The sequence below is a fragment of the Scomber japonicus genome, chromosome 5 (assembly GCF_027409825.1).
Source record: "Scomber japonicus isolate fScoJap1 chromosome 5, fScoJap1.pri, whole genome shotgun sequence".
In the NCBI taxonomy this organism is placed as follows: Eukaryota; Metazoa; Chordata; class Actinopteri; order Scombriformes; family Scombridae; genus Scomber; species Scomber japonicus.
The window spans coordinates 13,905,809-13,930,626 of NC_070582.1; the positions used below are offsets into that span (position 1 = coordinate 13,905,809).

General features: G+C 40.2%; 1 protein-coding gene across 1 annotated transcript in view; it reads left to right on the plus strand.

Moving 5' to 3' along the window:
• The window catches only part of LOC128358434 (contactin-1a-like), a 30,690-nt gene extending 15,380 nt beyond the window's left edge, over positions 1 to 15,310 (plus strand). The window contains exons 11-23 of the mRNA XM_053318709.1: positions 1,836 to 1,983; positions 2,885 to 3,012; positions 3,730 to 3,902; positions 5,224 to 5,347; positions 7,749 to 7,910; positions 8,233 to 8,382; positions 8,949 to 9,019; positions 9,787 to 10,021; positions 11,100 to 11,203; positions 11,664 to 11,853; positions 11,959 to 12,071; positions 12,191 to 12,347; positions 15,227 to 15,310. Coding sequence (XP_053174684.1) covers positions 1,836 to 1,983; positions 2,885 to 3,012; positions 3,730 to 3,902; positions 5,224 to 5,347; positions 7,749 to 7,910; positions 8,233 to 8,382; positions 8,949 to 9,019; positions 9,787 to 10,021; positions 11,100 to 11,203; positions 11,664 to 11,853; positions 11,959 to 12,071; positions 12,191 to 12,347; positions 15,227 to 15,303 — 1,832 coding nt within the window. The 3' untranslated portion in view covers positions 15,304 to 15,310. The remainder of the gene's footprint in view (positions 1 to 1,835; positions 1,984 to 2,884; positions 3,013 to 3,729; positions 3,903 to 5,223; positions 5,348 to 7,748; positions 7,911 to 8,232; positions 8,383 to 8,948; positions 9,020 to 9,786; positions 10,022 to 11,099; positions 11,204 to 11,663; positions 11,854 to 11,958; positions 12,072 to 12,190; positions 12,348 to 15,226) is intronic.
• Positions 15,311 to 24,818: the final 9,508 nt, after the last annotated feature.

Genomic DNA, 24,818 nt, shown 5'->3' on the forward strand with positions numbered 1-24,818 from the left:
TAGACATTGGGCCAGATGCAAGCATATGTTCGTATTTTTCTCCTTCAATCTGTCGTACTTTTTTCATGAGGTGGAATTTACGAGTGTGCCACGACGGATTCATCAAACACTCGTATCACCAGGAAACAGTCGTAAATGACATTCGTAAACATGATGAATCCCACGTGTTCTAAATGAATGCGTGTCCTGAGAATAGTAAATTAAAATTAATGACGCCCCCAAAATACCATATACGGTCAGACGTCTGGCAGGTTGTAGAGAAGTTCCATTCATGAAAATGACGCTAAAGACTAAGAAGAAGAACTTCACAAGCTCTCAGACTGAGGTCCTGCTCTCAGAAAAAGATTGACAGAAACATATATTATTATTTAGTGTTAGTAGTGAAATGAAAGTTCCAGAGAAAGACAAAGAATGAGGAAGAATGACCCATGCTGTGAACGCTTTCTTGGCTGACCCTAAGCCTAACCCACCGTCACAGAAATAATAACAATAATGATTTAACATGAATTAGATGCCAAAAACATCTCGATCGTGTTGTCATCAGCCATGGAGCTAAACTATAACTTCGATCACCAATATTTCAATTAAATGAATAAAAATAATTAATAGTCAGTTTGCATTGTGGAAAAGCAACTGTAGACAAGTTGCTTTGTAGTTTCAGCCACTAATATTTATATTGTGCATTATATCATAGTTTCAATTGCCAATTTAAATGACTGACATATCTACCTAAATTGTTAAATAGCCTAGCACTTTATACTAAATAGCCTAATACTTTTGCAAACAGAGTAATGTCATCATGATTATGGATTCAGAAGTGCAATTTAATGAACAGGACATAGTATACACTTGCCCATTGCCTACATCCCCTGTAGTTCACACCCATTACTGAGGGTGTGAACTACTCTCCCTTTTTGCAGAGGGGTCTCTAAAATACTGACAATATAATATACACTCAGCCTGCGAATCGACATTATTAATTTCTCTGTTATGTGGTAGTCAGCATACAGTGATGTTAAAAATAAATATCCAAGTCAGTGGACTCCGACGAGCAGAGGCAGTGGCGTCTTCTACCACAAATGTTATGTTGATGACAACCACTGATGTTACACTTGCTGCTGCTCTGCTGTCAGCACAGACCTGCTGACGACGCAGGACAAGCCGGCAGAAGAAGTTGGAGATGGGGGTAACAGATCAACAGCTGTACCTATCTGTGTATTTGTGCTGATAAACTAAAATACAATAGACGACATCACTCCGCATAGTATAGCTACCGTACTGTGCTTGGCTGTATTGTGTCATACAGTGTTGTTTGGTCTTGATACCCCTGTGGGAAGTGTTATTTGTTCATTAACTGATTATCATATCTTGCTTATCTATCTACCCCCCCACCCTCCAGAAAATTTGAGTTCCCCCAAAAGACATGACACACTGCCATTAGACAATTAGACAGTAACAATCATGTTTTATTGCTTTGGAACACTGCCGGTTGGTTGTGTGTGACAGGTACGACAGGTCTGCATCACTCGTAAATTTTGTTCATACCTAAGAGAAAATCCAAAATACGAGAAAATTGGTGAATGTGGTAAATCCTCGTAAATTACCCGTACGCATGGTTTAAGAACAAATCTGTGCATGTGAGTGGTTCTTGCATCTGGCCCAATGTGTCCAAAAAGTAGACTGTTCATTAAAAGTAGCACACACTATCTGTTTGATCAGTACACTACACATTTTTATGAATGTAAAATGTGTAAAATGAATTTATGCATGCATGCAGTTAATGCATATTCTACTAAGTTTGTGATGAATAATCCATACTGTCCCTCCCTTCACAGCCTGTGCTCCAACGTTTGAACACAACCCAGTGAAACAAGTCCTGGCAGCTAAAAACGGCCGGGTGGTGATCCAATGTCGACCCAAAGCAGCCCCAAAGCCCACCTTCTCCTGGAGCAAAGACACTGAATTACTTTTGAACTCTACCAGGTAGGCTGACTCTAAATACGATGGCATGTGCGCATATATTTGTAGGCAAGGTAGGTTTGCCTTTGTAGTTTTTAATGCAAAGTAATCAACCTTTTTCTAGGAGACACATCTGGGTCAATATATCACAAGGGCATGTATCTGTGAATCCCTGCTACTTTAATGTGTCACTACTCTGAAGGGGATCTGGAGTAGATGGCTCCTGGAGTGGCGAGACACATCTAGTGATTCTAGGGATCTAAATAATCTCTACACCCCTAAATCTACTATATATTCCACAAAAAGTCTTTGCAGTTGTTGTTAGTCAATGCTGTCTGTCAGTGACTGACATTAAGCTTATTCTCAACCTCATCAGCCTGGACAGACTGGATGTGTAAACCCCTGCCTGTGCTCCTCACTGACAAAACAAGCCTAATCTTGCAGCTCTGAGACCCCCAACCTTCTCTCTCCGCCCAACACACCCCCAGTCACCACAGTGGGACTCAGACAGAGGAGGAGCAGTGGCCAAATTACTATGCAGCATTTGCCTCCTAATACTCACTATGGTGGCTGTCTGCATGAGAGAGGGTGTAGAGTGGTGACGGGGCAGCTGGCACGATGCTATTTGCCATGCATGAATATGAAAATATGATAAAAATGAATGGAAAATGGTGGCCTTGCCTTTAGCTCAATTTAATGTTGCGTCTTGATGTGTAGATTCAGGTTCACATATGTTTTTCTTGGAAAACTATATATTCATTAGGGAAGAGACAGATATTCAGAGCACTTTCATCATTTTTCATCATCCACAATACCATGGAATAACATACGCTCGACTTTTGACCTTCATATTTTGCGCTGAATATTTCATACCATATAGCTCTTTCTCTCAGTATGTGAAGAATTAATTCTGGTTTCTCCTCAGAGTGTTAATCTGGGAGGATGGGAGCCTGGAGATCCTCAACGTGACGCGGGCAGATGAAGGCAGGTACACCTGCTTTGCAGAAAATGACCGGGGCAAAGCCAACAGCACGGGATCTCTGTTGGTTACAGGTAAATTTCAGCTAATGAGGAACGCTTGAATAACTCTCTCTATGCATCTTTCTTATCGAATGTCTCCAGGACTGTTTGTGTTGCTGTGACTGATGTCAGTCTTGGCTGGCAATCATTCCTGTCACAAACAGTCCCGACCTCCAAATGTCTGCTGTTGTTGAATAATGGCTCTCTGAGCAGCACGACAGCACACAGGCTACTGGTGGATATTCAGTTATTCCCCAAGGGCAAAGACGAGGGGGGATTGCTTTAGATCAGATGTGATGTGACAAGAGCTCAATCTTCACCCTGTTCAGTGTAAAATGAGAAGAAAACTTGAGTAATGAATTTGCTGAGATAATTTGATTGAATACCAAATAATTATACTGATGTGAGTTATTTTGCCTGTCATTCTTTCGACGTGCAATCTCAGCTGTCAAACATTTTTAGTTCTTTTTTTTTTTTGCAGTCAAACTAGTTTTGCAGGACATGCAGCTCTTTTCTGCCCCCTTCTGGCCATATTGAAGAATTGTACCTATTTTATTTTATCCCCAGTTACTTTAATGTAGATAGTAGGACTGGTCAGGACTCCCTTGTCCTAGTTATTTGTCCGTATCTTTCCTTTAATGAATCATCAAATTCTCCATAACCTCAAGACAGTTTCACCAGGCTCCATTCCTTTAGTGGCCTCTTTCTCATCATTGATATCCCATCATCCTCCTGTGTTTTTTTCCCCAGAGTCCACAAAGATCTTCTTGGCCCCGTCTAATGCTGACGTTAAAGTGGATGAAGACGCCAGGATGCAGTGTGCCGCGTCACATGACCCTTCTCTGGACATCACCTTCATCTGGTCCCTGGATGGCCGGGTTATTGACCTACACAAGGACAGCCAACATTATGAACGCCCCTCGGTGAGACATCATGTTGATGAAGTAGTTATTTCAAGACATATGAACCAAAATATCAGAGTTTTGTTTGATAGCTTACTTACCCTCAACCACAACCACAAAATCTCAGGGACGCACAGCTTTAACTTGAGCCTGGAGTTCATCCACATCAAATCATATTTGAGGTTATGTTGCTGTTTGCTGTATTTTCATTGGAATACCTGATAGGGTAAAGTACAGTATGCTTTTATGCTTTTAAATGAATATGACTCTAAAAGCTATTTCACATTCCTTCCCTGAATAGCCTAGCCTAGCAGTACATTGTATATCAGTTTAATAGCAATTTCCGCTAACATCCATTATTGGTGACATGACCTACAATGCTCTCTCTCTCTCGATGCAGCCTTAACCATAAGCAGTGGTTAGCATTTCTCATTTGTCATTCTGCCCACTAGCCAAACACCATATTATGATTGTGATTGATGATAGCCCATTTTTGTACACAAGGAGGATTTTCCCCTCGTAAAAATGGGGTCTAGTTCCATTTAATAGTATTTGTGTGGTATTAGCAAAGCCAATTTAACTCTCAAACAGCAAGTTCAGTGCAGCCATGTATGCTTTAAAGAAGATTATCATAATGATTATACCTTTCTACAGTGAGAACGCTGACAAGAGCAAACATTGTGAGGAGCTTGACATTGGAAAAGATATAAAGCAAGAACCAAACTCACAAAATTTTGTTCAACCCATACCTGGGGTAGAACAAAACATGACCTTGTTCTTTTGTGACTTTGACATGTCTGCTTCATGTAATAGACGGTCACAATTTTTCTTTTTACTGCAAAAGTCATTAAATTGATCAATGAAGTGATTCAGCCCCAATGAAACAAGAGGTACCAAGTTAATTCCATGTCATTTTCTACCTACTGGTTGTATTGACATTATAATTGCACTGATGGCCTACAGGAAGTGTCCTTGCACTTCGAAGCAACCAAGAAATCACTTAATTGATCAATTAAATGACTTTTGCAGTAAAAAGAAAAAGAATATTACCATCCATTTCATGAACTGGACATATCAAAGTGAAAAACAATGAAAAAACAAGTTCATGTTTTGCTGGATGCTCAGGGTTGATATCTCAGTTGCTCCGGTCTTGCTGGACTACTTTAGTAATTGGAATAAAATGTCCTTTTTTGTCATTTTAAGATGATTTGCATGTTGTGTAAAGAAATATCTAACATCATCGTTTGAGGTTCGGCAGGCACACAGCGAGAAATGTTTAGCTCATTATGAAGGATGATTTGTTCACTGGTAAATTAACTCTCTGGTGCATTGTTCTGTGCAGAATGGAAGCTCAAATGGTGAGCTGTTGATTAAAAACGCCCAACTGAAGCATGCTGGACGCTACACCTGCACCGCTCAGACCCCTGTTGACAACGTTACCGTCTCGGCCCACTTGGTCGTCAGGGGTGAGTGCTGCAATTAGACCGGCATACAGTCATTTATGTGTAATGTCTCACTTTTAGAGAAACTTACTAATGCTCTTTTCCCTTATTCTCAGAACAGGAATATACAGCTAGAAATTGCAGAAAGTTCTTGTAAAATGAGAGAGAGACAAGGAAACAGACAGATAGCAGAGTACTGCATGTTCTCCTGTGCATGTTTGAGGAGAAGTAAATCTCTCCAGAATGACCAGACCGTAGCATTTATGGCTGGATAATCTGTCAACCCAGATACTTCATGCAAAAGACAGTGAATGAAAAAGCTCTGGAAAAAACTATGGAACGAAGGAAATGGCTTATGTCGTCATGCAGGAGGTAGAGACACACACCACACAGAGAGGACTAATTGTATACGTCTTCCACTCAGGAAAGATCCAGACTAGATGATTCATTCAGCCTCCAGTGATAGCGTGTTACTGCAAATAGTCACGCCGGTTCTATACCTCTAGTTTACATTGTTTGTGTTCATGTTAGCACATTGCAAATTACATTTCAAAACCATCTGCAGTGTCGGGCAAAATAAATTAAGTTGGAAGACAAATTATAACATTATTTCAGGGAAATGTGCCTTTTACTGTGAGTCTTGATGACAAGTTCTGGTAACACTTTTTAACCTCCATATTTAGAATCTAAATATCTATCCAAACATTCATTAATGGTTTATAACACATTTTAATGTAGTATATAAGCATATAAGTATTGTAGTTGTAGAGCAGACTAAACAGTGTCAGGCCCCACTTGTCTTCTTGAGAGCTACTGTATTTGTGAAGGTATTAGTTGTGCAAAGCTATGTGATGAGTATTTGATGACTAAAACTTTTATAACATCTTAGATTTATATCTCTCGCCACAGTGTTTTGATATGGAGCACTGCTAATTTCAGTACTTGTTCTTCCAGCCACACAGCTATCAACACGTGCAAAATAAACACTGCCACACTTCCACAGAGCTCTGTCTGTCATTTGTTGTATTTTTTACCTCCTAGATGATTCACTGGGCTTTGTTTTCACACGCTACTTCCTGATGAGTGAGAGCTTGCCTTACAGCTCACCCTTCAGGTCTTGAAACAGGCCCAGTGTTGGCGGACAAAGGGTCTCTTCAGATAGGAACCTAAGAACTCTAGTAGTGATCTGGTTGCCAGTGATCCCTGTTGTGCCCTGGGTGTGCTGCCACTGCCGCTGCTTTCAGAGCAGGTGCTGACAGATGGCCAGGTGGACGTACAGCGGCTGACTGTGACGTTTTCCAGAGTGGAACCAAAACACAGGCCCTGGGCTGCTCCTAATGGAGTGCCAAATGCCAGCGGTCCGGGGCGCAGAGAGGGAGGGATGAAAGACAGCCATTTATCACTGCAGATGAGGAAGTAGATCTGCTTCAGGAGATTGTCCAAGCTAAAGACACAGCTCTGCACCTGTAGGTTATTAGTAGGGATTTGAGATAGGGAAAGGAGATGTTTTCATGTGATGGGTGTGAGTGTTATTGTAGAGTAATGTTACAGTCAAGACTAGAACAATAGTGAAATGAATGAAAGGTGTGAGTAAAGAAAATATTCATAAACCTGATTTTTGGGAAATATGGCTAACATTGAGGCATCAGTTCAAACACTGCGCTAACCATTCATCCATATGACGCAGTGTTGTCCAGACAAAGAAAGTCTGCACAATATTTCATCCTTCACATTGAATTTCAAAAATCTTCAGAGTTTTCAGGACTCCTGACTTTTAACAGAGAGTAGAAGCTCAAGGACTGTCCAGCTTTGGCTGCCTCATCGCCTTAGTTGTCTCGGCTCATATTCATGACTTGGAAAAAGTAAATCCTGGCTGATTTCTGAGGCTGTGGGTTGGGAGGCTCACCCTGACACAGTCTGGGTTTTCTATTAGGCCATTTTCATGTTCCAAAGAAAGAATCAAGAAGACCAGTAGGACCAAAAGAAACACTGGATTCAAAAGCTGTTGCTTAAGCTTTAGTTCACATATGTCAATTGGTTCTAAGCTGTAATGCCTTAATCCATCAGTCTTTACTGATGTCTTTTAAAGAAGGGACTAAAAAGTGAAAATGTCAGGGCTTTGATGTGCTGTGTTTCATATGCATCAGTGGTTTTTATGGAGACTGGTGTTGAAGTATAAAGTTGTTATAAGGCTCAGGACTTTTACCAATAATTTCACTATGAGCTTGACTGAAAAACACTACGCCCTCCTTCTCCCTATCTGTATTTTACATATATATATATTTTTAAAAATATATATATCGTAAGTTCACTGTCTGCTTAAGTGACAAGTAAGCACTTGTGTGACCTTTTGACTAAAGGACAGTGCACCCACATTTGTGTTCTATAACAACCCTAACCTGACTCTTATTCTTCTTCCCAACAGGTCCCCCTGGTGCCCCAGGTGGAGTGCAAGTGATTGACAAAAATGACAAGAGTGTAACGTTGCAGTGGAGCCGTGGAGCAGACAACCACAGCCCCATCTCCAAATATACCATCCAGTACAGGGACTCCTACTCAGAAGATGTCTGGAAGGATGCCACTACATGTAAGAACACCAGCAGACTTCTTGGTCAAATAAACACTGCTACCTTAATGCTGAGCTGGCTTTGAGGTTATAATGATTTGGGCCATGCCACATAGTGATACTGTAGGCTTACATGGTGGTCACTGTTTCTTAAAGATGGATAAAATGTAATTTTTCATGCCACAATGACTCAAAATATAGGAATAGGTTCCAAAAATGGAAATCCATTGCTGTTTTAAGGATATTTTTGTCCAAGTGTGGGACAGAACAGTTTGTACTGTATAATGTTTTAACTTACCGTGTTAGATCCCAGACAAAGTGAAAACTGTTCATTTCTTTCTAGCTCCTGCAAATGTAGAGGGAAACGCAGAGACAGCCACAGTGGTGGATTTGTTCCCCTGGACTGAGTATGAGTTCAGAGTTATTGCCACCAACACACTGGGCACAGGAGAGCCAAGCAGCCCGTCACATAAAGAGAAAACCCTGGAAGCAGGTAAGATCGTGTCCTTACTTAAAATAAGTGAGAAATAAAGAGTAACTGAATGGTCATGGAAATGTGGGTCCACAGTCCTGCTTCCCATTCTGAGATTTATTCATTGTCATTCTATTACAGCACTGTTTACTTACATTAAGTATCGCTGTAGAAATGAGTCAGCAGAAATCCCATCATGCCGCACTTCCTACAGCAGAAGCACACTGCCAAACTGACCACACAAGCCTCAACAAATGAGCACTTTGGTGAAACTCTATACTAAGATTCAATTATAAAATGAAAATCACAGGCCCTCTTAAAAAAGTAAACATCATTTGTGAATAAGCTACTAGACTTGAGGCAAAACAGGAGAACCTTTGCCTCTTTGCTTCCCTTAGTGGCAGTGTTCCCACATTGACATTAAGGTGTTGCATTTGGCACAGGGGAAGACATTGATATTGTATTTGCAGAGGAAGGATGTTTCAGGAGCGCTGCCAGGGATAGGTTACAGCCTGTGTGGGTTGGCGTCGTTTGTGTGGATTCTTAGCATGTGAGCTCAGAGTTTCACTGCTGCTGTTTCATTGTAGGTCCTTTGGTGGCGCCTTCTGACGTCAGTGGGGGTGGAGGGACAAGCAGGGAGCTGATCATCACGTGGACGGTAGGTTCGGTCTTTCCATTGGGCAAAGTGGGGGTAAAGGTTACAAGCTCAGAAAATCTGATTCTCTTTATGTAAAAAGCAGACAGAAAGAAGACCTGTTACTGTTAGCTCACCTTAATCCAAAATAAGATAAGGAAGAATTTTAGGGCTAAAGAGAATATGTTAAATATGTGATAATTATAATAATGTTTATTTTATAGTATATAATTTTATATTTTTTTCAAAACAAAGTTAGAATTAAACAACATTTCTAGAAATCTGTCACTGATACATTTTAGTGTAGTTCATCAACAGATTAAGTTAATGACAGTGTTTGAACACAGCACACCACAGAACATGTATATTTTTATGCCAAACAAAACAAATCGTTATCACAAAACATTATCCACCATTTCTCTGCCGTGACCTTTTTGCTTTGCTGAGGTATAGGCATTCAATTCCTGAGTAGCTGGAGGATTAGGCAATGTGTTTAGAGATTAGCCATGTCTAAAACAGGGATATCTTACTGGACATATGGTTCAATGATAAAACCACAGTGCCAACAAAAGGAGATGAGGCATGAGGACAGATCGGGAGGGTCGAGCCAGTAAAGTGTCACACTAAATCCTAGTTTATGTCATAAGTGTAAGTGGATGATGCATGATATGCATGGTGTGAATGCTGACAGGATTAAGAGTTTCATTCACACTACTGACATTCAAGTTTGAGAGGTGTGTTTGACAAAAATCTGCCTCACTACATTCATTATTTTATATTGTTTTCATCAGCCTGTACAGCAAAGGTACTACTACGGCTCTAATTTTGGCTACATTGTGGCCTTCAAACCGAAAGATGGAAACCAGTGGAGGAAAGTTACAGTAGCCGACCCCCAGGCGAGGCGCTATGTCCACAAAGACTCCTCCATCCCTCCTTCGACAGAGTTCCAAGTCAAAGTCAAAGCATTCAACAGCAAAGGAGAGGGACCCTATAGCCTAATGGCCGTCATTTATTCTGCGCAGGACGGTAAGTAGCGAGGAGATTCACAGCAATCAGTGTGCCAAACTGATCTTATAACAATGTCACAGATCAGTCCGGTCTTAGAAGGTCTTAGGTCTCAGAATTGTAGAATTAGAAGTTCCTCAATATGCCAACACTCAGCTATTTCAATCTGTCAGTGTCAGCTACTTAGCACTACCAGGTTTTCTATAGTAGTAGAGTAGGACCCATTTAATCGTAGTTCTCATGTATAGTGAGGAATTTTAATACCTCTTGAAAGTGAACCCATCTTCTCCTCTCTCTCTCTCTCTCTCTGTCTCTCTCTCTCTCTCTCTCCGTCTTCCTTGCGGGGGGATTATCATGATCTATGTAGCATGAACCAGAAAGCTGATAATGCGCCCAAGGATGCAAAGCATTTAGCCTAGTTATTAACTTCCACTGACAGACAGTTGAGATAACCACTGGCAACCGAGACATGATGGGTTACAGAGATGCCCTGTTGCCATGGTAATGCACTCTGGGAACGCAAGCTGCTCGAGTGTCTATGATTTTATAGTTAAACCTGCAAAGAGCTCCACTCTCCAGGCATGCGTGCGACCACTTGTAGTTGCGTGCATGCTGGCAGAGCAGTATTGTTTTGTGTGCGTTTGAGTTCAACTCAATGGCAGTAAGTGATGGGTTGTTGGTCGAGGGCCCAGTGTGACAATTTAACATTCAGGGACAGTTTCCTGGCAGAGATAGCCAAAACATAGTGTATAACTAGCCCATAAGTCACGAAAAAGTGTCTGAAGGGCCAGTCAAGGAATGTGGGTTGAGAGACATTTCTGTCACTTGATGTGTTCCTTATGGTGATAAATTCACACGATTAAAATAATGCTTAAGCACTGCTGAGGGAAAAATTTTATTTGTAAGGCCAATGGACACAAACTATGAAGTGCTAAATAGGTAAAGGTCAAAGAAAGGGATCTATTAGCATGTACAATATGGTCTATAGATCTATATTATACTAATTATATACAGATGAAATGTCATTACCTCTGAAGGACATGTCCTTGAAAACGGTTCTCTCATTATAACCTATTTTCTACCTTGTGTCTCTCTTCAGCTCCGTCTGATGCTCCTGCCAGTGTTGAGGGAAGAGCTCTCTCTGCCACAGAAGCCATCGTGTGGTGGCTGCCTCTCTCACAAAGCAATATCGATAGATACCAGGTCAGTACAAGAAATTAGGCAAACATACAGTAACAGTAACATTGTGTGTGTGACATACTACAGCTTGAATCATGTAGCATCTAAAACATTTGGTGATTTGGTTCTTTGACTACTTTATTTAGAAACCACATGGCTGGAAACACTAACAACTAATTTAAACTTACTAAAATGTTTCAATAATTGGAAACATTACTATGAAGCATACCTACATACTGTATGTATATGTATGTATATAGCCATTTTTCTAAAGACCTCTTTCATTCATTTTATTTAATTTTCAAATTTTGACACATATGAGTAGAACTTGTATCATTTATCCTTGTATCTACAATAATGTTTCGTGTTCTTGGAGCACGTGATGACTGTTTTCCTGTCTTTACGCTGCAAAAAAACATAGTTTGTACCAAGTTGCACCAGTTTGGGATCCAAGTCATCTCACCTCTGTTCCTTTGTGTCTAAGGTGAAGTACTGGAGGAATCAAGAAGACAGTGAGGGGGGAGCCATGAGAGTGGTGGTGCCTGGCACGGAGAACCAAACCAGACTAGAGGGTATGAAACCCAACTCCGACTACCTTATTGAGGTTCGGGGTTTCAACTCTGCAGGATACGGGCCACCCAGCAAGCACCTCCAGATCCACACCAAGAAAGCCCGTATGTTGATGTATAAAAGCAGTTTAGTATTGCCCAGAACCATGTATTGTTCATGTGTACAAATTTGAGTAATCTTATTATTCATTTTTTTGTCTCTTATACCAGCTCCAAGTCGAGCCCCCAAAATAATAGGTAAAAAGTTAAAGGGCCAATCAGTAAATATTGCATGGGAACATGTGGAACCACTGGCTAACGAGGCATCAGTAGACGGTTACAAAGTAAGTACAGTTTAACATTTATGAAGACTGCTGTATTTAACTTTTTCTCTCTGAAGTGAAACATTAAGAAGCTTATAGGTACCTGACATTTTCTAAACGCTGTATGTGTGTATATCCAGGTGCTCTACAGACAGGAGGGCCACTCCACAGGCACTCTGTACACAACCAGTAGGCGGTACATTGACCTTCCCCTGCTCACAAATGGGAACTATGTGGTGGAGGTGCGGGCACACACAGAGGGAGGAGACGGGGCTGTGTCACAAATCAGCATCACCGGTAACACATGGACTCCTGCATTTCTCATTTCTTGATTATTTAGTATAATGATAATGCCTTTTGACTTTTTTTCCCCTTTTTTTTATTAAATCAGGAAATGTTCATTCTGAGATTAAATGTCTGTACTTTGTTCTGTCTGTACTAGGGATGCAACAGTACAGTGTGCCCACGGTTCGGTATGCATCACGGTTTTTGGGCCACGGTAACGGTACGGTTTTGGTATCTTAATATTATTTTAACTCTAACATCCAGTCGGTTCTTTGCCTTTTCTATTTTGAATCAACAGGGTACTACTACTCACACTAGCAGAGGCAATATTAAATGTAAAAATAATTAAAAGTACAGATATAAATGTATTATAAAAGGGCAACACTTATCTTACTTGCCTTTTGTAAAAAAAAAAAAAAAAAGGCAATATGAAAAATAAAGTGCAGTATCAAATTATAATAAATATATACTGTAATATAAATATTAAATGTTACTTTGTTACTGAAATGTGTGCAGGAGGGGATATTATAATGAGTTTCAATTGTTTTCATCATGTGATAGAATCCGGTGTTCGCAATCACCGAATAGGGCTGCAGGTCTTTCGCTATGAAGAGGCCCTCTTCTTTCGTTATTTATTAAGGTTTTTCTGAATTGGTTGGAAGGCAGCTGCAATACACGGTTGGATTTTAGCTGACGAATCAGCTCTCCGTGCTGCTACACTGACAAGCGATACAGCTGTGTGATGGTGACATTAAGTGTGACATGTTGGATGTGTTACCTGACGAGTAGCCAACGGTCTTTTTGCCCTTGTCATTGTACTCAACGCTGAATCCAACATGTTCTCACAAAGTGGATTTATATGATGACGGTGCCTCTTCAGATTTCTTTTTCTCTATTTTGCGTTCACTCACTATGGTCTCTGGTAGTTACCATCAGAAGTTTACTTTCCCCTCAATTCCCCCAATTGTATGCAGAGCGCTGATAGGACATTCTGAAGATGGTCTGAACAGAGCTGTAGAGAAAACACATCTCTCTCTAAAGACTCTGGTCCTGAGTATCTCTAAATGTACAACGTGCACGTACAAGGACCAAGTTTTGAAAATTAAAGTTTTATGAAGAGCGTACCAAACTATCCCGGGGCATCTTTGTGTATTGAACCGAACAGGGCGTATTGAACGGTTCAATAAAATGTTGAATACCGTTGCATCCCTAGTCTGTACTTTGTTACTGAAACCTGCATTAAATTCACTTTGAAGCAATTAAAACATATTGATAACAGGGCTGGTATGTCAGGATTTAGGTGCCTGTGGTGTGTATAGTGTCTATGTTTTTTCTTTTCAGTAAATATTCATCTTTGATGGAGTAAGAAGGGTGTCATTTTCTGTAACTGAAATAAAATGTACTGGTTGAGAAGAAATTATTGTGAAAAATAATATGCTGTCTTCACACAGGATTATTTTCACATCTGTGGAATAAAAATAAAGAAAGTCTTCAGTTACTTAATCTCATTTTGAATCCATAGTACTGAGGTGACATACTGTGACTGCTCATTTCTGGCCTGCAATTTGCTAGCAGGATTATACCAGGTTCAGAGTTGGTGATGGGTTATCATTTGTCAGAGCGGGAGGTTTCCCATGAGCCAGAGCAGGGATGTCACTTCAGCTTTCATGCCTTAGATTGGAGGGTTAAGATGGAAAACTTTACAGTCCATGACTAAAGCCCTGATAGCCCACTGACTCCATCCCCTCTCTGGCTGATGGACTGACAGGTAGGCTGACTGGCTAAAGGAGGCCATAAGCCTCTGTAATTGATCTTGATGAGCAGAGGAAACCCCTCCTGTGGTTTTCCTTATCACATGTCGTTCAGTCCAGACCCACCTGACAGCTTGATTTCACAGACTGGGGAATTTAAGCCGTGGGGGATTTCAAATGCAGGTCATTGACAAATGGAGGGGCATTTAAGGTGATCTCCACACAGATGGGGTATAATATCACACTTGGCACATCCAAATATAGTCTTCAGTTTGATGGATGAGAGTGGGACACTCAAGGGACAAAGAAAATTTCCCTAAAATAAGCAGCAATTCAATTGTCAGTCCAGTTCACTTGGCAATTTCGGTCTGTCAGTCTGTTGGACCAGAATGCAATATCTCAACAACTATCAAGTTGATTATCATGAAATATGGTAGACTTTCAGCCCTAGGGGGGCTGAAGGATGAATCCTACTTGTGATCATATCCAGACTTTTCCTCTAACACCACCATGAAGTTAACATTTGTGGTTTTAACAGAAATATCTCAACAACTGTCCGTTGGGTTGTCATGAAACTGGCACACACTATTCCCTCAGGATGAATTGTAATAACTTTGATGATCCCCTGACTTTTAATTTCATACCACCATCAGTTCAGATTTTTAATTTGTTCAATGCAAAACATTCCTGTCAGCCTGAGCTGATAAAAGAAGAAGGTAAAATAAGTTGTTAACATGTTGTGCTGAAATGCATTTAGAGCCTGTCAACAGCTCTTCATCTAACATCTCACTGTGGGTGTTCCTGTTTGAACTATTCTTCACTGTAGTATTTATAACTGATTTGATGTCCAAATAGATCCAAATATCTCCATTTCTTGTTAGACCCCATACATACATAAGCAAGTACTTAAAGTCAAATGGCAATGCTTGGCCCAGCTGGGTCAAACACGTGCCCCCTGGTGAACATACTCAGCGTATTTGTTGTGTCATGTTACAGCAACTGTGGCTTGACAAATTTCCAGGTGACACACTGCAAAATACAACTACGCATTAAATCAGTCTTGCACACAATGGCTCGAAGTGTTTGCATTTGTCTTGTAAAACCAAAATTTACATACTTGCATCTTTCTGTGTGTCTCAGGTGGAAGTGTCATGGCGGCCCAGTCTCTCAGTATACTCTCTCTGCTCCTGGTGGCTCTCTTCTGCCTGAACCTCTGAATGTAGCGCCATCTTTGTCTTCACATCCCGTGAAGGAGACTCTTTATGGTTGACGCCTATAAGGACTTTGGGACTCTTTCCACAATCTTTTGGTTCCGCCCTGTAACTGGGACTTCATATTCCAACTCTTCCCCTCCGGAATATGTTCGTGGAAAATGACACAGAAATGGAAAAATTGGAAATGGACATCCCTTATTTATCCACAAAAGCCTCTTTGGAGGAGTGTCAAAGGAGTTCTGTCAACTTTTTAAATATGCCTTATATAAATGACTGCACTTATCTTTCACAATAACTTGTTTTAAAATGGATCATGACTGAAAGTGTAAAACCTAAACTTTACACAGGTTGGCTGTTAAGTGTTTTTACATCATGAAGCCTGCCTTTTTGATACAGATAATGACGCTGTATGTTCAGAAATGTAGGTTTCATTTGATCTGGATAATCTATCCTACAGTGCATTCCATAGTTTAATGTAAACAAGCAGCTGTGAAGGATAAGTGTATATATTTATAAATATGTCTTTATGTATTTCTTTAATTGCAGTTCAGTGGCATTTTATTCAATTTTCTTTTAAAAAATGAAGCACATCCTTTGTTAGAGATACAGTCAAAGCAAATTTCAACCTCTCATACTTGGTTTTATTAACAAGCATCGTAGAGAAAAGCAATTTATGTCGTGCTGAATAATATATCCGCTTCATTCACAGATCTTTATGTCAAGGAATTGACCATTTATAGCATGTGGTCATACAGTTACGGTGGCAGAAAAGGCTCTGCTCTTGAGGGAGCGCTCAAAGAATCGGGGCAGTTACGTGTATTCAGAGATGTAATAAAATAAATCTTAGTTAAACCAACAATATCACATACAGTACCAGATAAGGAGGAGGTTGGGGTGATGGAGGGGAGCTGCAGCATCAAACTGTTGGCTTGAGCATAATCTGCAACATAACAGAAAACTGATCACCCAATAGCACATCACCTGCAATCATTTAGAAGCCATAAATGCCAATAATTCATGCTCATCACAAATCTGACAACAATAGCACAGCAACAAAGCTAAATGGAGAGCATAGCTTACAGCAATAGAGCCACATAGCTCATACACATTTCCAAGCAAAAACAGCTAAAACATTCTGTCACAAGCAATGAAACAAAAGCATGTGTAGCACAGCAGCATATATTTGGTCGCAGTCCTTCTTTTTTGGCATCTGAATAAACTAATAATTGTGATGCTTGATGGAAAACAGCCCATGCCAATCAGCTGATACTAGCATGACTTCAGTGCTTTGCCTTAACAAACGCTATGCTTCATTTCAGTCAACTACACTTACTCCAAGGAACTTCAAGGAGCTGACCATTTATAGTACATGGTCATACAGTTGGAAGTTGGATTTAGCGGAATCAGCTCTGCTTTTTTAGGGAGCTCTCAAAGAATCTGAGTAGGAACAAGGATTCTGTTGAGAGAGCTAATAACCTAAAATAAAATATCCTCCCTGCATGATAACTGTAAGCAGGGAGTGCATTAGAACCCCTAAACACCTCAGCAATCCACCATCCTAAATCTATACAAGAAAATGCAACATCATTTTCCCCTGAATGCTAGTTAAGCCCTTCACATCTGAGATGAACTTCAGACAACATCCTGGCTAGCCTAAGAATTACATGTGGCAGGAGAGAACAGTATCCCAATTTAAGGAAAATATTCTAAAGTAAATGTACCTAACCAATGTGAAGCAACAGCATGTTCATGCTATAAAGCCCTTCTCATCTGAGAAGTAACTCAGTAATCTTGAGTACTTTCAGATGAACAGAGGGTGAGACACTACAAGCCAGTACTAGTACCCACTACTAGTATTCTGACACAACGGCAAATACTCTACAACTAAAAGTTACTAAGACTATGTGGAGAAATGCATGTTGATCTTAGATGCAAGCCAGGCCTCCTGTCCTTTTAAAGCATATACCAAAGTTTGAGTAAAGTTTTCTCAAGTGATCCACTAAATAGCATGCATGAGCTAACGGAATACCCCAAAACAACCCCAAAAAATATACCCAAAAGCAACTGAGCCCACGCAGGAGCATTCAGATAAACAGCATGTCATTACCTTGTTGCCAATGTCCAGACAACATTACAAAAATTAGCTCAACTGCTACACAAGCAATGCAGCCTCATAGACACGTGTGCTGTCTGTTTTCCTGTTTATGTGTTTCCCCTTGCCTTAAGCTGAACCCCACCTTATCTAAACCTAACCAGTTATCTCAGCTATACCTAACCATAACCTCAGCGCTAACTCATTCAGACCAGAAACAACTCTGCATTAAAACAACACAAGGCGTTGCGATGGTAGGGGTGTGTTGATTCAAGTACTGGTAAGACAAAAAAAGTCCAGTTTCACGTTTCAAGCCACAGAGCTTCAAAGCTAGTCTTCATTAAGTCATATGGTTTGCTATCTAATATGCTATGGATGTTTTATGTGATTTGAACAAAAATATATTGGTTTGCCCTCAGCTCATAGACCCAAATCCTATCCTAAACTCTATTATTAGAATATCAGTTACGAAGTGTGTGTGCATACTGACATTGTTTTGAACTTTCGGGGGGTTTGGGCACATGGATCCACATTTGCAAAGCTGAATGTAAAGCAGACTGTGGCAACTAGAAGTAAACAACATATCGGACGTGGTCTCAAATGCAAAACTGCCGCTATGTGTGCCAAGGGTTATTTAGTTTGCTTAGCACCTCTGGTTATATTTGCACAACTGTGCAATGATCAAGATTCTTGCCACATCTCAAGATTGAAAATTGCTCCCTGTTAGTGAACTAAACTTTAGCTAAAGGCATTTTTGTTTTGACTGTATCATTAGGACCTCAGTGGTACCAGCTGGTGCTTTGTAAAGAATGTTGGCATTTTATTTAGTGTAGACATTTATCATTTAATCTCTCTCATTTAATGGCTTTGTGTGAGAGTCACTATTAACATTTACAGTGAACAGTAGCGACGTTCATGCCCTCCAACAGTTGTGCAATGTCTGATTCATCTGTGGCTACTTTATATTTTCTAATAAGACAACTTGCCTAGCTCGTATAACAGTAATCTAGTATATTTCATTTTTCATGATCTTGTACAAGTATAAACAAAAAATAAGAAAAGCCATCCATGTCAGCAGTGAGAGCCTGTCTGAAGCTCGTGACATTGTTTCCGCTGCATTATTTTTGTCTTTTTATTAACATGTGATAAGAGATATATAAACATTATCAACTGCTGTCATTTTTGTTTATGATTATTATATATATGTTTGTCTTGACCCACCTCTGGTTGGACAGTTTAAAAGTTTATTTCCCTCAAATGGAGGAAAAAATGCTGCGTTTGGAATTCCTCTAATTCATTTCTGTTGTGACTGATGCTGGCCATGCGTCTACATTGTGACTATATCAACATCCACCACAAAGTGCTTTTCCAAGTTTTCCTTCATGCAACAAATCATAAAAAAACATTGCCAAATGCATGAATGCCTTGAACTTTGACATTTTGGCCAAAACATTGGCTCTACATTCTTACATGCATGACATTGGAGACAAAGTGGTACATTATTTTGCAAGAAAATCAACATCATAGTGACTTCTCAAACCTCTCAGCTTCATATGAAATACATTCCATTCCTGAGTGACATCCCTTTACATCACAGAATAGATCTAAGCCTAATATGTGCATTAGCTGCTAAGCTACATTAAGCCAGTCATCTCATGTCGAGTCTTTGGGAGAGTCTTTTAAGAGAGAAAAACACTGACTAAAGGAATCTCACTCATTCAATTTAAGAAATGACCCTGCAGTTTTGCGCACACAATGGTTGGGATTTGATAGCATCACTGGTGGCAGTGGCAGCATGTTTGGCTGTTTGCTGAAGTTCAGTGCTTCGCTGGACGTGAACGGCACGTACAGTATGAGGGATGAAACTGGAACCTCTCATTGGCTGGACAAAGAACAATAAAAGTGTAGTTAACTATTATATTGCTCTGTTGTTTGTCTATTGGTGTCATGTGAGTCTTGGGTAGTGTGAATTTGAGTTCAAGTGTGAGTCCTGAATAAATATAATATATTTACAGTACCAGTCAAACCCTCTCATTCCCTTGAATGAGAAAGTGTGTAAGTACAGGTAAAGCTGACTGTGAGTTTGACTTTACAAACTCACAGGCATTTACCAAGACTACATTGGAGTTTCAATTTAAATCTATGTTTCACTGTCAGCATTCCTTAGATAGTCCTGATTGTCAGTGTGAGTGGAGAATGTTAATGGTTTAAATATTGAATGGCTAAAAAAGTCCTGCCTTAAAGGATATTTTGATAATTTAAAGTATGTATGTATGTTACAGTATGTTAACTATAAATAGTCATTTTTTATCACTATCAGCTCAATAACATACTTCAGCAGATAAACAACACAATGAAAGTACTAAATATACCAATAAATACAACCTAAGTTTTGAAATGACCACCTACACTTGCTATGGTAGCCCTATACAGAACAATAGTAGTGACTATCTCTTCAAAAGCCACTGTTAAAAGTTTTTACACACAATACACGCATCCACGCACGCACGCACGCACACACGCGCACACACACCCACACGCCAAAAGTTGTAAGAAAGGCTATGAAATCCATACAGAGCCTCCACTGGGGTCCGGCACAACTAGTGGGTCTTTTTGCTCTTAAGTGTATTATAATGTAGACTCTCTTGAGGTGTATTAAAATAAAAATCTCTGCAAAATGGACCCTTTGTTAGAAAAAAAGGAACATGTCTTCATAAAGCAGGTTCTCACATCACTTGTGTCCTTAGTCAGTCTACCTTGGGATTAAAGTATATTTGACAGATACTGGTAATGTGTGAAATATCTGAGGCAGTGTTTCAGCTATCACATATCAAAAAGGAGAAACTACAGCGTCATCTATGATTTATGGGTTCCCTCCATTAGCCTCTCACCTATTTGCAACAAGTCCTTTTTCTTACCATTGTGTCTCCAGGAAAAAAGCTATTCTTTACCAAAGCTAGCAGCAAATATATCAGAGATAGTGTTTCAATCTGTCCTCCATTACAGATAAGGCTGACCCAGTCAGTGTCCAGTTTTTCAGACAGAAACAGCTGTTAGAGTTTTGTCTTCTATCAGGTATCCAGCAGATGAAAAGTAGATTGATATCGCTTCTCTTCACGGATTAGGTCGGACCAAATGAATCAGATTTAGATTCTCATAAAGCTTAGGTCATCTCTCCATTTCAATCAGGGGTCTTAATGGTTATTCACTGAAATCAGCTCACAGAGAGAACAAAAGGCGGAGATAACTTTCATTTTTCTTGATTTTGTTCCTGATCTGGTGGCTTATCAGTCCAAGCATATGGCCTGTGTGATAGGTCTGAGCCCAGGTGGCTGTGTAACACTTTCCCCTACACGCAGACACACACAAGTGTGACCCAGGAGACTGCCTTCTCCACCAGATCGCATCCTCCAGCCTTTAAACTCATTCAGCCTCCAGGAAATATAGGTATTTGTTGGCAATTGAATTTAACATTTAATTTAATGTCACATCATAAAGTAATATTAGAGTTGATATTTCATTTATAATGACTGTCAGGGGGAGAACTACATTCTTCTGACCTCCATGGCCATGTGCTTTCTGCAGACAGGTGTGCAGTTCCAGGACAGATTGTGCTATTGTCTTTGTAAATCTACACCTGTTCTTTGACAGCTCAGACAACACAAAACATACTTTAAAATGGTGCACAGCAGACTAGAACCAGACTGCTTCTGAGAGACCTGAAATGTGAAGCCCTTTCTGAGATGCCTGCAATATGTCATGCTGTGTCAGGCAGTAAGATTGGCCTGGACTCACGCAGGAAGGCTTTAAAAGCGAAGGTCTCCCCGCAGATATTGTGTTACAGTCTGGGTTTAGCTATAGAGGGACCATCATCCCCATGAGACAGGGTTCTCTGACATTTTTTCACTGACTGCATAACATCTGCTGAAAGAGGACTAAATTAATTTAATGGGTTTAGGAGGATGGACAATAAAACCACACTGATTATGCTAATCATGTCCTTGTCATGTGTACTACAGAGAGGTAAAACTAAGTTGTTTCAATTCCATCTCAGTTTGAAGAGTCTGGTCTGCAAACTGAAGCATGTGGGGGGTATGGGTGACCTCTACTGGTGAGGCTTTAAACTGCACATCCAGATCACAACACCTACACAACATTTAATTGAACTAATTACACAGATTGAATAAAGATTAGATTTTGATCAAAACAAAATCAAGTATATTTCAAATACATTTTAAACAAAAGATAAGAAAGTCTCAGAGGTCTGAAGAGTCTGATCAGTAGGTAGGTGAGTCAGCAGGGTGAAGTTTTCTCGGGCACATTTCACTCTGCAACATCTCCTGAAGAGGCGCGGCCCCGCAGCTCTGCGCAGTCATGTGTTCAGACTTGTAAAGTAACTTTGTCTTAACTCTCTGTGCTGCGCAGGAAAGTTAACTGCGCGACACGCAAACTATGATTTGCCCAACCGCTTGCGGAGATAAGCACCAAATCTCCCAAGTGTTAAACCTAAGCGGGATGGAGTCGCAAACGAAGCTGGACGCGGTTCACCGTGGTGGAGGTGTTTGTCAGAAAGGATGCGGGCTCCAGCTGCCCGGTGAAGACCACTGCTGTGTGGACGCGCTCCGCACGGTGACCGATGCTCTGGAGGAGAGGAGTGCAGCTTTGGAGCATGAAGCCCGGATGGCGAGGCTCAGGTGGAACAGGAGGGAGCAGTCTCTCTTAGCCAAGGTGTCAACTCTACAGAACGAGGCTCAACTCGCTGCCCTCAAGTACCAAAGGAGGCTGCACCAGTACATGGTCCACATAAACAGCATTGCAGAGCAGGTCATCGGATACTATAAGGTATGAGGGAAAATGATGATTTATAATTTCACTTTGAGTCAGGACTGGACTGGATGACTGTAGTGAGACTGATAAACTTCTGTTGTGTTTGTTGGCTACATTAGAGTGACTTGAGGACAACTGCTGACATGCAGAGCCAGGTATCAGAGAAAGCAACATGTGCAGAGGGAGAAGAGGTCAAAGAGGTAAGAGACACACATTAATAGACTGACAGCTTTGTGTCTGTGTCTTTCCTAATTTTCAGCTCAACTGCTGGGAACATTGACAATTGTGGTCTTTTCATAAATGTTTAGAGAGTACAATATGTCAGCTGTTGGCACCCACTATGACACTTCCCATTTCTACTCAGTTTTTATCTGCTGCTTCAGCTCAGACTGACCTTCTGACTGACTGTCTTTGTGTATTTGTTGACTTTGGGGATCCCACCAAATGCTATAGAGTGGTAACATATCTTTGAATGAGAAAAGCTTATGGTTGGGGATCTCTCCTCACATGTTGTTTGTCATTCAGTGTAATGGAGTCTCTTTTTCTCAGTAACAATTTTAAAGAATGTGTTGTAAAGAGATGTGAACAGTGAAGGTACATGATGGCTATTTAAATGAGATATTTGAAAGCAGTGGATCATTTAAAAATAACCTTAGTGCCATCACAGCTTCTGACTTCTCAAGAGTTAAGGTGTAGAAATGTCTTCTTGTTTTGTGGGTTGAAAGATGTTTCTAAAGTGGGCTTTGTCTTTGACTTTGGGTCTCAGCAGATCTAATGTCATTGTTGGGGTTGTGTCTTTACTTTTTTTTTTGGGGGGGGGGGGGGGGGGGGGGTCAAAATAGCTTATCATATGTCACCAACAGAGAGGAAAGAAACAAAGGGTAGTAGAGTAATTACATGACATTTTCGTTGATTCTGCACTCTACATAAAATACAACCTATGAAGTACAACGACTTATGGAAACAGTGAATGAGTGAGGGGCTCTTTGCAGTTGCTTGATCTCTGTACACACATTTGCATATGAAAATTAAAAAAATACTGGAAAAGTTTAAAAAAAAACCCAACAATCCATAATCACAATTTTTGTAGATTTAATTATTGATTAAAGGGCTAATTGTTCCAGCTCTACTAGACAACAAAATACTCTCACTTGTGTGTTAACAGCTTGGATTAATTGCCAATTAATGCCTGTTTGCTTCTGTGCTTCTGCATAATGTGTTTTCTCAAGGCAGCATGCAGTTTTCTTGTAATTACTTATAACCTCATCCATGTCAATATGAAATTGATGAGCTAAACAATATGGACACGGTTTCTAACTACTCCTGAGTCGTTGTTATTTCAGGGAATTATTTATTAAACCTCCAAATGTGGCTGCCAAATCTAATAGTAGCCCTTGTTTTAGGAAGCTCACAAGGTAGCTTAAAAATTAGTGTTGTTAACCCTCCAGTCTGGGGCTTTGTGTTGTGTTTGTGCCGCCGGTGAGGGTGGATGGGTTTCATTGTGGTAATGGTCACATAAAGTATCTCTCTAATTGCCCGCAGCATGCTGTGAGTGCAACAGACTCACTTTTGATTAATGTGGAAAACTGTTCATTCTCCTCTGCCAACGCTGGGCAGCAACGCAGCGTCTATTTTCAGCTCTCTTTTTTTTCTTAGCTAAAAACTCCTCTATAATGAGTCTTTAATAGTTTTCTCACTGCGTGTTTTAATCTTTTGCTTTCCAAATGGATTTTCCAATACTTCTGAGGGCTGGGCTGCAGTTTTTGAAAGTTTTACAGTTTGGTAGAAAATCCCCTTTGCTGGAAAAGGAGTGGGTTTCTTTCTGTGTGGAGAATAGAGTGGGATGGCTTGTAAACACCTCAGTAGCAGTTATGTTGTGTCACATTCAGGGTCTTTTTATGTGGTTACAAAGCTAGCCTAATTGACCCTTTGCTAAGTTCCACCCCACTTTGTTAATGTTGCTCTGCATATTGCAACACACACTTACTATTCTAACATATGTGCCACTGGCAGATTTCAGTATTATTCAATGAATGGATTAGTCGATCGACAGAAAATTAATCAGCGACTATATTGACCACCGATCGACAATGTGACTGAATATCTTAAGCTTTTGGACTGTCAATAAAACAAGCAAGTAAAGACATCGCTATTGTTTCTGAGAAATTTTGTATAATGACTTCATTTAATCGGCACATTAATTGATTGAAAATAATTGTGACTTGCAGCCTTAATTTTTTTTAAACAGTAGTTGATTTCAAACTAAGAATTCATGAAGACAAAATTGGGCTTCTAATTCGAGGATCATCTATTTTGCTGGCTGAAATCTCAATTATTGCTTGCGGATTTGAGCTATAATAAACTTATTCTGTCTTAGTTGTTTGAAAAGTTGGACTCTGGCTGACCTTTTAAAATAAGAACCCTCAAAAAGACTTAATGGCTTCATACATGGTATAATGCACATTACTGATTCTAATGTTACATGTCTAAGGCAGCAGCCTCACAAACCATGTAGAAGACATGGAAAGCGCATTGCAGTATTGTAAGGTGTCTAGTTATCCCTCATTTTATGGTTCAGTATATTAAGGAAAATGGAAAA